Here is a 13,577-nt window from a genome sequence, read left to right on the forward strand (position 1 = left end):
CTGCTTTCCAAAATGTTCCTAAGTATCTTAAGTATGACTCACGCTTAAAAACCAAGCCCCGCCCACTCCCCCTCTCTGTTTCCTGTTCAAAGTTTACTTTCTCTTTCTGTATCAGTCGTGGCGCCGTTTTGTTTTTCTCCGCCTGAACCTCCAGCTGAAGGTAATGTGACACTTTGAACACAAGTTACAAACAGGTAGACACCGCGTAGCTCATTGAAACATACGTCGACGCCGTATTAGATGTAGCAGCAATCTGCTGGGCTGGAAGAAACGCGAAAAAGACGTGGTTAAGCCCCCACTCCGTTTTTTTATTGTACATATTTACAAATGTAAAAACACACCTCCAGACTGGTGTTAAAGGACCATATCAGTCTAATTTCGACTTATCAACATTAGCTTGTGATCTTATATGTGCAACAGATGTTGTGTGTATCTCTTTATGTTCGCTTAATAGGGAAAGATAAAATCATCTTGAATCAGTCTGGTGTGTTTATCCCATAGTTTGAAGAGGAAATCCCTTCACTTATTTTACACTTTTACCAAACACCTACTTTTTTGATTTTTTTAAGTAACTGCGGGGTCTGGCATTGTATATTTGTATAGTTGTTCTTTGCTTTTCGTTACTGATTATATTAGATTTGCCATCTTGCAAGTGAAGTTTAAAAAAAAAAAAGCACTTCCTCATATGCCAAACAAAATATGGATAACTGCATATTTATAATAGTAGCCTACAAGAAGTTTACTTTTATTTTTGTTACAATAACATGTATTTCATCACGATTAATTGCATGATTGTCCTTAGTTAATTTGCAATTAATCATAAATTAACCATTTTGTGTCTGTTAAAAATGAACCCTCAAGGGCTATTTCTCACTTTTTTTGTACTTTTATCAATATGGGAGTGGACAAATATGTTTGCTTTATGCAAATGTATGTATATAATTATCACAACAATGCCGAACAATGACAATTACTCTCCAGAATAAACTCAAAGGTACTGCATGCACAAAAAATATGCAAAAAAGAGAAACTTCTGCATATTTCTGTAGAGAAAACTCAGAAAAAAATATCAGTAGGTGAAATGATGGACTTGTGTTTCCTCTCCAGATGAAAGAGTGTGTGTGAGTTGAGCAGCATGAATCACTGGGAGGACAAAGAGGGACTCCTTCCCACGAAAACCACTCTCTGTGGGGAGTATAATAGACGCACCAAAGCTCTGAGGTGAGACCACTGTCTCTGACTGTCCACAACTATTCTCCATGTCACAGCTCAACACTAAAACCTCTCTGTGTTTTTGTTCTGAAGCTTAGAGCAGCAGCCGATACCAGACGAACCTGGACCTGAACCCAGTTGTGTGTCCGTCAAGAGCGACTGGTCAAATGGACGTCTCATCGATTTTAGACCACAGCAACCCTCTGCTGCAAACAGGTGAGCTCCTAATAATTTTATGATATCACTGATTTGGTTTGCAGCCAAGTGTGAGGCGGTCAGGATGAGAGCCCTTCAAATCTGAGGCCATGGTTTACGTTGGATTGCCCCCATTGGGTGGGGAGTGAGTTGTTGCCATAAGCGAAGGAGTTCAAGTATCTTTGCTTCTTGTTCACGAGTGAAGGTAGGATGGAGCGTGAAATGGATAGGCGGTTTGGCGCAGTGTCTGCAGTTCCATCCCTCCCCTATGGTCATGAATTCTGGGTAGTGGCCGAAAGAATGAGATCGCAGGGACAAGCGGCTAAAATGAGTTCCCTCCGCAGGGTGTCTGGGCTCAGCCTTGGAGATAGGGTGAGGAGCTTTTGATCTGTCTGAAGACAAGAAGTTAATTTTTAGGCCTTTATGCCGTTGATAGTCGTTGTTGTTGTTCCTTGACCGGCGAGATGCAGAAATACACTGTCACTAAATACTGTCCGTCTCCTTCTAAGCAGCACTTAAACACAGATCCAAGTACATCTGCACCGAGTTTAAAAAGGGGACATAATTAAGTAAGAGGTACATAAACAGAAGACACCATTGAAAAGTATTCAAAAACCTGATCTGTCCCTCCTGCCATTGCTGACTGAACTTTTCTTGTTGATTTCCGCAGAAGCTATTTGAGGTAAGAAGTATCCTCTTTGTCGGTTTGCCTTTCAGGATCCATTCAGACTCACCTGCGCCCAGCTGTATGTCCTTCAAGAGCAACCGGTCAAAGCTTGAACCTATCACGTTTAGAGATGGACCTGAACAACAGTAAGATGAATATGACATTCATGTTTCAACTATTATGATGTCTTAAAAACTGTGAGAATGAAAGCTTTTGTCTTAGTGTGAGGGGTTGTTTCTAGAGGTAGGAAGTTTGGTGTTTGTTACCCAACAGTACCAAGCGGTAATTGTAGACTTAGGCCTTGTTTGGACAAGAATGGCCCTACTAAAAACGGAAGAGTCTTTCCTTGGCGTTTAAACTTGGCGGTGTAACTTTGTAGTGACGCACCATAGAAGGACACCAGACACATGGGCATAAAGGCGTTCTTCTACAGAGCGGTGAATATACACAAGAGGATTCGTGAACGCACTCACGAGAACCAACAGAGTTAGAGTAGAGTCAGCAGCACAATCACAGCTCGGTAGTCCGCTGTTGTCATTGTTGTCCTTCTATTGCACATGGCTGTTTGTGCGAAACATGTTGCCAAAAGTGTGGCGGCGGCGTCACCGTACTCGCTGGATTCGAGCATTGCCAGTTGACGACAGAAAGGGTTACACAATCCGGTTCCAAATTTTTGCGTTTTTAGGCCCCCGGAAACGCTGTTGTTGTGAGAACGAAAGGCCTGACAACAAAATGCACCCCTCAGAGTCAAAGATCCTTGGAGAAGGGAGGGGGGTCATCAGTCTTCAGATCGCTGCTGTGCTGACACTGAGAAACATCAATGTGATGAGGAATTTGAACTGAATTCGATGACCTAAAAACTGCCGAGGGCTTCGGACCAGACGGCGGATTCTCAGTGGGATCAGCTGTACTAACAACACTGTGTGTTTGTCTCTGTTTGGTCCGACAATGCAAGCTCACTTTTGATGATTCATCCACAGAGTGGACCAGGAGGGCTTAGAGGTTCCCTGTAGTCCGTCTACCCAGCAGCATCAGGCACACCTGGACTCCATAATTATGGTCTGTGCATGTACGGTACTACATTTATATCTATTCTTTTCACAATGATCTCCAATGACCAACATGGATCTGTTTGATTGTGTCCTTCACATAATGTTCTGTTCCAGCTGCTGGAGGAGAACATTGTTACTTTTGTGAAGAATGAGCTGAAGAAGATCCAGAAGGTTCTGAGATCAGATTACCCAGAATGCTCAGAGAGTCAGTGGGAGGATGAGGGGGTGTTGGACAGTGAGGATGAAGAGCAGAGGAGGAGCAGCAGAGAGGCGTTCCTGAAGATTTCTCTGCACTTCCTGAGGAAAATGAAGCAAGAGGAGCTGGCTGACCGCCTGCAAAGAAGTAAGAGGATTTCTCTAAAGATTTAACATCATGGAAGGAGGAACATGGGAAATTCTTGTAGTTAATAGTAAAGATTCAAGTTTTTTTTGTCTGCTGAGCCTTCAGAACAAAACGGTGAACCAGGAAAAACTACAACTAAGATGAGCTTATGGTAAGTATAGAAAAAGTAGACAAAGAGTGCCAGGTTAGAAAGAGGATGATTGGTTTGCATGCAAGACCTTTGCCCCTTTTTCACTGCACAATAACCCAACAAACACCCACTAACAGCTTTAGTTTTGGATGAGAAAGTTTACAATCCGCGTTGATTCCTGGGACACGTGACTATCGTTGTCACAGGTATTTACGTGCTCCAACTGTGATTGGCGATTATGGAAACAGGAAACACGTGGGTGAGCTCACTAATTTTCAGTCGCTAATGCCTGAATACAAAATACCATTTGTATCCACCCAAGCAGCCCTTTAACATCATTCCAAACAAATCAGCACCTGGTTTGAAAGACATATTGAATCAGTAAGAAATAAAAGTAACCACTAACATTTTCACTGGCCTCCATGCTGCTCACTACTGCTTACTAACATGTGTTGTGGCCTGTCTGGTATGTTAAATGTAGCACACTAGAGAAAACAAAAACAGTAAGACATGCTTGTCTGCTGCAGAGCCGTGATCATGGCTTTTGTACTGGTATGGGAAAGTAGTCTGTTGCCTATTTTTTTCCTTTGATTAGAAAAACCTGTGTAGACACGTCATTTTGCTGGAAAAGGGTCATTAGCGGCACCAATTGTTGGGAACTTGTGGTTCAAAGTATTACCATGGCACGTTCTTATTCTTGAAATAAGGATTAGAAAATATTATTCGGTTGAACTTCATTGTCCTGTCAAATAAAGGCAAAAAAAGCTACAAAAATGAATTAATATAAATTAATGAATAAAGTAGTAAAAGAAAGGTCAGTGTTGTCAAATTGACATTTAAGGTGTGTTGATTGACTCACATTGTCAACTAACATTACAAGTAAACATTCCATCTTAAACGTTTTTGGTAGGTTTTATCAGTCTATAACTGCTGCTACAGGCTACAAAATATAATTTCACTTTGTAGTTATAGTTTGCAAATGTATGAATTAGTATCGGATCAGTGTTAGGTATGCCAAGCAGAGGGGTGACCAAAAATGGGGCAGGAGCTATTAGTACCATTCAAAATTTTCACAATGGAAATGGGAAAATAACAATTCTAAAGTGTGCTGAACTGGACTGCTTGGTGGAAACAAGGACTTACTGTGCTGATGTTATCCGAGCACTTTTACATTACCAGTCAGTTTATGAATGGAGAGGAGAGTGGAGAAGAATTGTGGTCCCAGAAAAAGTGGAAACTGGTCGCTCTTTGTCCTTTCACAGTTAGCAGTTTGGTGCTAGCTTGCATTTGTTGTTCCTTTTCTTGAAAAGCTAGCTGGCAGAGTTTGAAAAATTTGCCTTTTTGGCTTGTGACATCACAGGGTCATGTGCCGCAGGGACCAAGACTGACTCGATGGCGGGGTTTCACACATTGGTGATAAAATGAATGGTTTCTTAGATGTTCTGTAGGACCCACAAATTGATTTTATTTTATTTTTTTGTTTTTCAGGAACTAATGCTCCAATATGCCGACGTAAACTTAAATATAACCTGCAAAAGAAGTTCGAGTGTGTGTTTGAAGGGATCGCTAAAGCAGGAAACCCTACCCTTCTGAACCAGATCTACACAGAGCTGTACATCACAGAGGGAGGGACTGCAGAGGTCAATGATGAACATGAGGTCAGACGGATTGAATCAGCATCCAGGAAACCAGACAGACCAGAAACAACCATCAGACAAGAAGACATCTTTAAAGCCTTACCTGGGAAAGACGAACCAGTCAGAACAGTGATGACAAAGGGTGTTGCTGGAATCGGGAAAACAGTCCTAACACAGAAGTTCACTCTGGACTGGGCTGAAGACAAAGCCAACCAGGACATCCAGTTTACATTTCCATTCACTTTCAGAGAGCTGAATGTGCTGAAAGAAAAAAAGTTCAGCCTGGTAGAACTTGTTCATCACTTCTTCACTGAAACCAAAGAAGCTGGAATCTGCAGGTTTGAAGACTTCCAGGTCGTGTTCATCTTTGATGGTCTGGATGAGTGTCGACTTCCTCTGGACTTCCACAACAACGAGATCCTGACTGACGTCACAGAGTCCACCTCAATGGATGTGCTGCTGACAAACCTCATCAGGGGGAAACTGCTTCCCTCCGCTCGCCTCTGGATAACCACAAGACCTGCAGCAGCCAATCAGATCCCTCCTGAGTGTGTTGGCATAGTGACAGAAGTCAGAGGATTCACTGACCCACAGAAGGAGGAGTACTTCAAGAAGAGGTTCAGAGATAAAGAGCAGGCCAACCGAATCATCACCCACATCAAGACATCCAGAAGCCTCCACATCATGTGCCACATCCCAGTCTTCTGCTGGATCACTGCTACAGTTCTGGAGGACGTGTTGAAGACCAAAGAGGAAGGAGAGCTTCCCAAGACCCTGACTGAGATGTATATCCATTTCCTGGTGGTTCAGACCAAACTGAAGAACATCAAGTATGATGGAGGAGCTGAGACAGATTCACACTGGAGTCAAAAGAGCAGGCGGATGATTGAGTCTCTTGGAAAACTGGCTTTTGAGCAGCTGCAGAAAGGCAACCTGATCTTCTATGAGTCCGACCTGACAGAGTGTGGCATCAATATCAGAGCAGCCTCAGTGTACTCAGGAGTGTTCACACAGATCTTTAAAGAGGAAAGAGGACTGTACCAGGACAAGATGTTCTGCTTCGTCCATCTGAGTGTTCAGGAGTTTCTGGCTGCTCTTCACGTCCATCTGACCTTCATCAACTCTGGAGTCAATCTGCTGTCGAAAAAACAATCGACATACAAGTCTGAAAAGAGGAAACACAAAGCTGGACTAAAATATCTCCACCAGAGTGCTGTGGACGAGGCCCTGCAGAGTCGAACTGGACACCTGGACTTGTTCCTCCGCTTCCTCTTCGGTCTTTCGCTGCAGACCAATCAGAAACACTTACAAGGTTTAGTGGCACAGACAGGAAGTAATTTACAGACCAATAAGGAAACAGTCCAGTACATTGAGAAGAAGATTGAAAAGACTCCATCTGCAGAGAAGAGCATCAACCTGTTCCACTGTCTGAATGAACTGAATGACCGTTCTCTAGTGGAGGGGATCCAACAGTCCCTGAGATCAGGGAGGCTCTCCACAGATAATCTTTCTCCTGCTCAGTGGTCAGCTCTGGTCTTCATATTACTGTCGTCAGAAACAGATCTGGATGTGTTTGACCTGAAGAAATACTGTGCTTCAGAGGAGGCTCTTCTGAGGCTGCTGCCAGTGGTCAAAGCCTCCAACAAAGCCCTGTAAGTGGAATTTATTTTTCTGTAAATATCTTATATCTTTTATAGGAGAGGGGAAAAAAACATATTCATTTCTTACTCTCTTTCCAGACTGAGTGATTGTAACCTCTCAGAGAGAAGCTGCAAAGCTCTGTCCTCAGTCCTCAGTTCCCAGTCCTCTTGTCTTAGAGAGCTGGACCTGAGTAACAACAATCTGAAGGATTCAGGAGTGAAGCTGTTGTCTGCTGGATTCAAGACTCCACACGGTACTCTGGAAACTCTCAGGTCAGGATTCATTAAACTGTTTATCTGATGACCGTCTCAAATTTGATTTGCATTTGTGGAGAGACAACTTGCTAATGTGGGTTGTTTCATGTGTTTGTAGTCTGTCAGGCTGTCTGGTTACAGAGGAAGGCTGTGCTTTTCTGGTCTCAGCTCTGACCTCTAACCCTTGCCATCTGAGAGAGCTGGACCTGAGCTACAATCATCTAGGAGACTCGGGAGTGAAGTTACTGTCTGCTGGACTGGACTGGCTGGACACTCTCAGGTATGAACACGGGTTGAACATAAAAAGCAGATAATTGTGTTGGAGGTCTTCAAGGAAAAACCTTTCAGTTTAGACGGAGCTCTGGGAAAGGAACTGTCTGCCAGTTTGATGTAAGGATCCTTTGCTTCTTGCCCTGATACCCAGGATCGAATCAGTTACGTCTCTACAGAGAGAGGTCCAGGACATGTTTAGCCTAACACAAAGACTGGAAGCAAGGGGAAACTGCTAGCCTAGCACCTTTAAAGGAGAAAAGATAAACCTTCTAATAACTGTCAAAGCAGTTTTATGAAGTTAAAACCAAACCTTGAACCTGACAACCACAGGACAGAACAGGACAGGATTTTTGAGACGCTACATTCAAGGGTTTTTCTTGGCCCTCTAGACTGTTTCTTTAACAAAACGTGAATGACAGTGATGTAATGTCTATATCTGCATTCTGAAAGAGGAAGTCCTCCTCTGACCCCCCTCCTCATTTCAGGGTGGAGCCTCGTGGAGTCCGATGGTTGAGACCAGGGCTGAGGAAATGTAAGTGTGTTCTTAATTTGATTCGTGAAAACAAAACTTCTTCACATTGTGACATAGCTAATTGTAAACCTCATCATCAAAGTGTCAATGAATTAGTCCCTGCGGGATTCTTGGTCTTTTAAGGGATTGTTGTGCCCTGAAATCAAGCCCCCAGGAAGTGCACCATGCGCTGATGCACATCCTCTTGGTGGGCAAACTCCTAGCAGCCCTGAAATTGTTGAGAGCTGGTCCACTGTTCGTGGCCAGGCGGGAATCCTCATTGCTCCTCTTGAATCTGAAGTTCGCCAGTTGGTCTGAGCCCTTTCAGCCAAGACAGCCCAGCAGCCTTCAGCAATTCATCCACACCTGGTGCCTTGCCTTATAGGAGCTTTTTGACTGTCTCAGAGACCTAAGAGACTTTGCCAGATCATCCTTGAGGCCAGCAGAAAGTCTGTCTCCATAGCCTCCTCAAAGACCTCCTATGCCTGGATCTTTGCGTTGGTGACCACCTTAGCTGCAGACTCTCTGGTCAGCCCGTACCTGTCTACTGCTTCAGGAGACCGTTTTGAACATGGCCCACTCATATTTCATGTTCCCCGCCTCCTCCAGGATACACAAAAAATCTTTTAAAGGTGGAAGTTGAAGACATTGTGCGCAATGGCCTCAGCTCCATTTTACCAGTTCACCATCACTACAGGTTTGGGTTTCCCAGGTCCATCTCGCCAACAAGTGGTGATCAGTTGACAGTTCTGCTCGATCTGTGTCCAAGACAAACAGCCGCAGTTCTGATAATACAGCCACAAAGTCGATCATCGATCTTTGGTTCTGGTACCAAGTACACCTACACACCACCACCACCACCCATGACTAGCACAAAAGTCCAACACTGCTCCTCTCAGTCACCCCTCTCCAGGTTTCTCCATTATTGCCCATATGAGTGTTGTGGATACCCTTTCAGGGACACCCCCCCAGAGACTCCAAGAAGGCCAGGTTGTCCGAGCTGCTGTTTGGTGCATACACAAAAACAACAGTCCTCCTTCCAACAACTCGCAGTTGCATCAATGTGACTCTCTTGAAACTTCCAACACAGCAACGCGGCTCATGGTTATCCTTACATGCCTCTCCTCCTGGGCAACTCTGGAAAAGGCAAGAGTCCAGTCCTTCTCTGGGACTTTGGCTCAAGAACCGGTGCAATGCATCTTGGTGGGCCCAACTTGTCTAATTGGTACTTCTCTGACTCCCACACCAGTCCCGTTTCTTTCCCCATCAAAAAGATGACGTTCTACATCCTGAGAGCTAGTCTGCAATGCAAAGGGTCAGTACGACTGGATCCCCGATCCCAATGCCTATCCCTGTGGGTGGTGTGCCCACAGGGCAGCGGCTCCATGCAATTCTTTTGGGATGAACCTGACCAGGCCCTATGGCCCAAGGCCTGTCCACCAGATACCCATCAGGTCTAGCTCACACTCCTGCAGCAGGAGTCTCATGATAACAAACGCACAGAGTGAATCAGTACGCTGCACGCAGCTCTTCAATGAAACAAGACTTTACCCGTTTAAAAAAAGTCACATTTGTGGTGCACAGAATTCAAAGGGACCGTCTTGGAGGGACTAATCAATGAGCAGATGGTAGATCAATAACTGCAACTGTATTGTGTCTCATTCTCTCCATCAGATTCCTGTGAACTCACACTTGACACGAACACTTTGAACAGACACCTCAAACTGTCGGACAACAACAGGACGGTAACAAGTGTGGAGGAGGTCCAGTCATATTCTTATCATCCAGACAGATTTGACTGGTGGGAGCAGGTGCTGTGTAGAACTGGTCTGACTGGTCGCTGTTACTGGGAGGTGGAGTGGAGAGGAGGAGTTTATATATCAGTGAGTTATAAAGGAATCAGCAGGAAGGGAGACGGTGAAGACTGTGAGTTTGGAGGGAATGAAAAGTCTTGGAGTCTGAGCTGTTCTGGTGTTTGTTACTCTGTCTGTCACAATAACAGAGAAACAAAACTCTCCTCGTCCTTCTTCTCCCCCTTCTCCTCCTCCTCTGTCTTCAACAGAGTGGCAGTGTATGTGGACTGTCCCGCTGGCACTCTGTCCTTCTACAGTGTCTCTTCTGGCACTCTGATCCACCACCACACCTTTAACACCACAATCACTGAACCGCTGTATCCTGGCTTTGGGTTTGGGTTCTGGTCTGGTTCCTCAGTGTCTCTGTGTTCCCTTGTAGGTCTGAGAGACTCCTCCTACTAGAGGAACCATCTCACTGCTGAACACATCAGTTGAGTTTGTACAGCTAATATACATTAAGTCCCACCATGTTTCCTAGGTTAGATTCTGGTGGGGGACCTGTCTCAGTGCCCATGTTTCCTAGGTTAGATTCTGGTGGGGGACCTGTCTCAGTGCCCATGTTTCCTAGGTTAGATTCTGGTGGGGGACCTGTTCAGTGCCCACGTTTCCTGTCCTGATGTATTTGTGAAGGCAACATGTAAATGAAGGATTATAAAATCAATAATTGTTTATTACATTGAGTTTCTAAACTCATTGTCGCTGACTGTGTGTAAATAAAGTTTTTTTTTAATGCTGACTTGTTTGTTCTGTCTCAGTTATGTGTAACATTAATCATTAGTGAGATAAACTGTGATGAATATTGTGTTGCTAACCCTAACCTGCTTCTTGTCTTTTTTTAACAGTATATTTCTTTTATCTATTTATTTATTTATTTGACAGTGCATCCTATTTTATTTTTTATTTTTTTATAGATAGATATGGATAGATTGATGGATAGAAATAGATCTAGATAGATAGATAGAGAGATAGATAGATACTGGAGGGATGAACAGCTTCGGTGTTTTGATGATCATGGTAATGATAATAGTGATGACGAGGGTGATGATGGTGATGGTGATGGTGGTGATGGATGGTGATGATGATGGTGATGATGATGATGATGATGGTGGTGATGATGATGATGATTCATGATGATGATGGTGATGGTCATGGTGATGAAAATGATGATGGTGGTGATGATGATGGTGATAGTGATGGTGATGGTAATGGTGGTGATGATGATGATGATGATGATGGTGATGTGGTGATGATGATGACGATGGTGATGACGATGGTGACGATGGTGATAATGTTGATGATGATGATGTTGATGATGGTGATCATGGTGATAATGGATGATGATGGTGGTGAATGATGATGATGATGATGGTGCGATGATGATGATGATGATAATGATGATGGTGGTGATGATGGTGATGATGGTGATGATAATGACAATGATCATCATCATGGTGATGACGATGATGATGATGGTGGCGATGATCATGATGATGGTGATGATGATGATGATGATGATGATGATGATGATGAAGATGGTGATGACGATGATGATGGTGATGATGTGATGATGATGGTGATCATGGTGATGGTGATGATGATGATGATGATGGATGATGATGGTGATGATAATGACAATGATCATCATGATGATGACGATGATGATGATGATGAGTGAGCATTCAGATACTTTCTTCCCATTTATTTTCCCTCACCTCACCCATCACCTTTCCCACAGACAGACCAGGGTAACAAAATGACTCCAGGTCACTTATTGCACAGGGTGCTGCTGGGTACTGTAGTTGATTCAGCTTTTCCTCAGCAGAGGTCACTGTGAGGGAGTTCCTCCGCTTTAGTTTTGGCTCTGCGAGTGTCATTTGAGCTGGAAGCTGATCTGAAAACTGTGGATGATTAATTAATGCCTCTGAACCTGATCAGGGAGCACACATGAAGCGCTCAGACGCAATATTCATATTGTAAACGTGGAAGCGTGGGAGTGGGAGCTGTGGGCCGCAGACAGGCTGCAGGTGCGTGGCTGCAGAGGTGATGTGGCCACAGTTCGGTAGTTTGATGGTGAATCCGTCTCTGAGGTCTTCTGTCCTCACGGATCGGCGGCTAAACTGGCCTGATCAAAGTTTGATGAGCGCGCCTTAGTAACATTACACTGCGACTCTCCGTACAGGAGCTCTGCTGCTCCTCAAGTGTTTTTTTTGAACCAACATCAGTCAAGATTTATTCATTTTCAGAATATTCACCCTTTAAATGCCAGGTTTTTCTCATGATGCCATTATGTTTTTAGATTTTTTAAATTTATTTTAAATAATGATTTTCCACATACTACATGCAAAATATATTTTTTTAATTATTTTACTTTTTAATTTTAATTGTTTTATTTATTTTAATTTTATTTTAATACATTATTATTTAATGTGCAAATGTGTTCAAAATCAGGTTAAAAAACAATATAATTAATTAATTTTATTTTCTACTTTCACTGAATTTGAACTTTTATGAATTTTAACCCTTATGTTTCTGGATTATGTTTCCCCCTAATATACTACATGCAAAGTAGGGTTATTTATTTTTGATATTTTTATTTTTTTATTATCACAAAAAAATGTAATTGTTATGTAATTTTCTTGTACTTTTTTCCTCATTTCTTGTTAATATTGGACCCACAAATCACAAGAAAATAGTACATTTAGATTTTTTTTTATAAAAAAGCTAGGGAAGAAATCTCCAGAGATCTCTATTTAAAATCATAATGCAAAAATTATATTAAAGAATTATTGTAATTTTAATCAGTTTTTTTTTAAGTCATCTTTTTCCTGTTTTTTTTTTTTTTTTTTTTTTGGTTTTTAACTTAACTTTTTTTTGTTGTTGCTTATTTACTGGTCGTTTTTAGCATTTTTTGGGCCATTTCTTTATTTTTTAAAAAAAAGAAATCAGTCCAATTTGCCCAGCCTTTACTTCCGTTAACCTGCTCTACTCTCTTTATCCAAAGAAACAGAATGAATGCTGAACTCTCGGAACAGTTTCAGAAATGCTAAACGGGGCCAAACAAGCGATCAAGCAAAGGGACAAATAGGATCCGGAAAGAGAGGGATGGTGAGGAGGAGGAGGAGGAGGAGGAGGAGGAGGAGTTGCGTGTCACAGAGAGTTGCCCCTGGTGTCCATCAGTGCAGCGCAGCATGCAGAGGGACAGCAGCAGCCGTGTGATCCGCTCCAGCTCTGCAGCAGCCACCAGGACTCAGGGATGATCCTGCAACAGGTCAGAAAGTCTACTTGTCGTGTGTTTGTTTTTTTTTTTAAATACATTTTTGGATAACATAAATATTGCTATTTGCCATTTTTTGTTACATTTTTTAAAATAATTTTGAGTAAGAATGTTTTTTTTTTGTTTTTTTACCATTTTTTTCCCCCCAATATTTTTAATTAATGTGTGTGTTTTTTCTATCAGTGCTTACTGAGCTTACTCAGTCTAAAAGTATATATTTTTCCCTATTTAATGCATTTGCCATGTTTTATATTATAGCATATATAGTATAGTATTGTGGCATTTAGTCTAGTATATATTGTCTTGCTTTTATTTTGAAGGGATAGTTCAGATTTTGGTTGTTTTTTCAAATTAGAGGCGTGCTAACTGCTAACTGACATCTGCTGGATGTAATATGCTGGCTATGGATAAATTCCCCATACAACCCCACTTCATCCTAAAATCCTAGAAATGTCCTGAAATCCTCAAATGTCCTAGAAACATCCAAAAATCCTTAACTTGTCCCGAATTTTTAGAAATGTCCTAAAATCCTAGA

General features: G+C 42.5%; 2 protein-coding genes across 5 annotated transcripts in view; both read left to right on the forward strand.

Annotated features, from left to right (window-relative positions):
- Positions 1-12,963, forward strand: LOC121962895 (protein NLRC3-like). 3 transcript variants are annotated; one of them, XM_042513217.1, is made up of 12 exons: positions 1-160; positions 1,108-1,221; positions 1,306-1,428; positions 2,125-2,220; positions 3,055-3,133; positions 3,241-3,469; positions 5,088-6,888; positions 6,976-7,149; positions 7,250-7,411; positions 7,890-7,936; positions 9,590-9,798; positions 12,770-12,963. In XM_042513217.1, the coding sequence occupies exons 2-12, from the start codon at positions 1,136-1,138 to the stop codon at positions 12,785-12,787; spliced, it is 3,024 nt and encodes a 1,007-aa protein (XP_042369151.1). In that variant the 5' UTR covers positions 1-160; positions 1,108-1,135; the 3' UTR covers positions 12,788-12,963. The 3 variants fall into 3 exon arrangements, with proteins under 3 accessions (XP_042369151.1, XP_042369152.1, XP_042369150.1); XM_042513218.1 differs by having other exon boundaries at positions 9,590-9,660; XM_042513216.1 differs by lacking the exon at positions 12,770-12,963 and having other exon boundaries at positions 2-160; positions 9,590-10,362.
- Positions 12,964-13,577, forward strand: part of LOC121962896 (1-phosphatidylinositol 4,5-bisphosphate phosphodiesterase delta-4-like) — a 17,836-nt gene continuing 17,222 nt past the window's right edge. For both annotated transcript variants that reach the window (XM_042513219.1, XM_042513220.1), the window contains exon 1: positions 12,964-13,036. The gene's annotated coding sequence lies outside the window, so the exon portion shown is untranslated. The remainder of the gene's footprint in view (positions 13,037-13,577) is intronic.

This window comes from Plectropomus leopardus, chromosome 24, assembly GCF_008729295.1.
Source record: "Plectropomus leopardus isolate mb chromosome 24, YSFRI_Pleo_2.0, whole genome shotgun sequence".
In the NCBI taxonomy this organism is placed as follows: domain Eukaryota; kingdom Metazoa; phylum Chordata; class Actinopteri; order Perciformes; family Serranidae; genus Plectropomus; species Plectropomus leopardus.

Coding starts and splice junctions, on each gene's coding strand:
- LOC121962895 (XM_042513216.1), top strand. CDS start 1,136: ATGAATCACTGGGAGGACAAAGAGGGACTCCTTCCCACGAAAACCACT. Junction 1,222..1,305: donor AGACGCACCAAAGCTCTGAG/GTGAGACCACTG, acceptor TTTGTTCTGAAG/CTTAGAGCAGCAGCCGATAC. Junction 7,412..7,889: donor GACTGGCTGGACACTCTCAG/GTATGAACACGG, acceptor TCCTCATTTCAG/GGTGGAGCCTCGTGGAGTCC.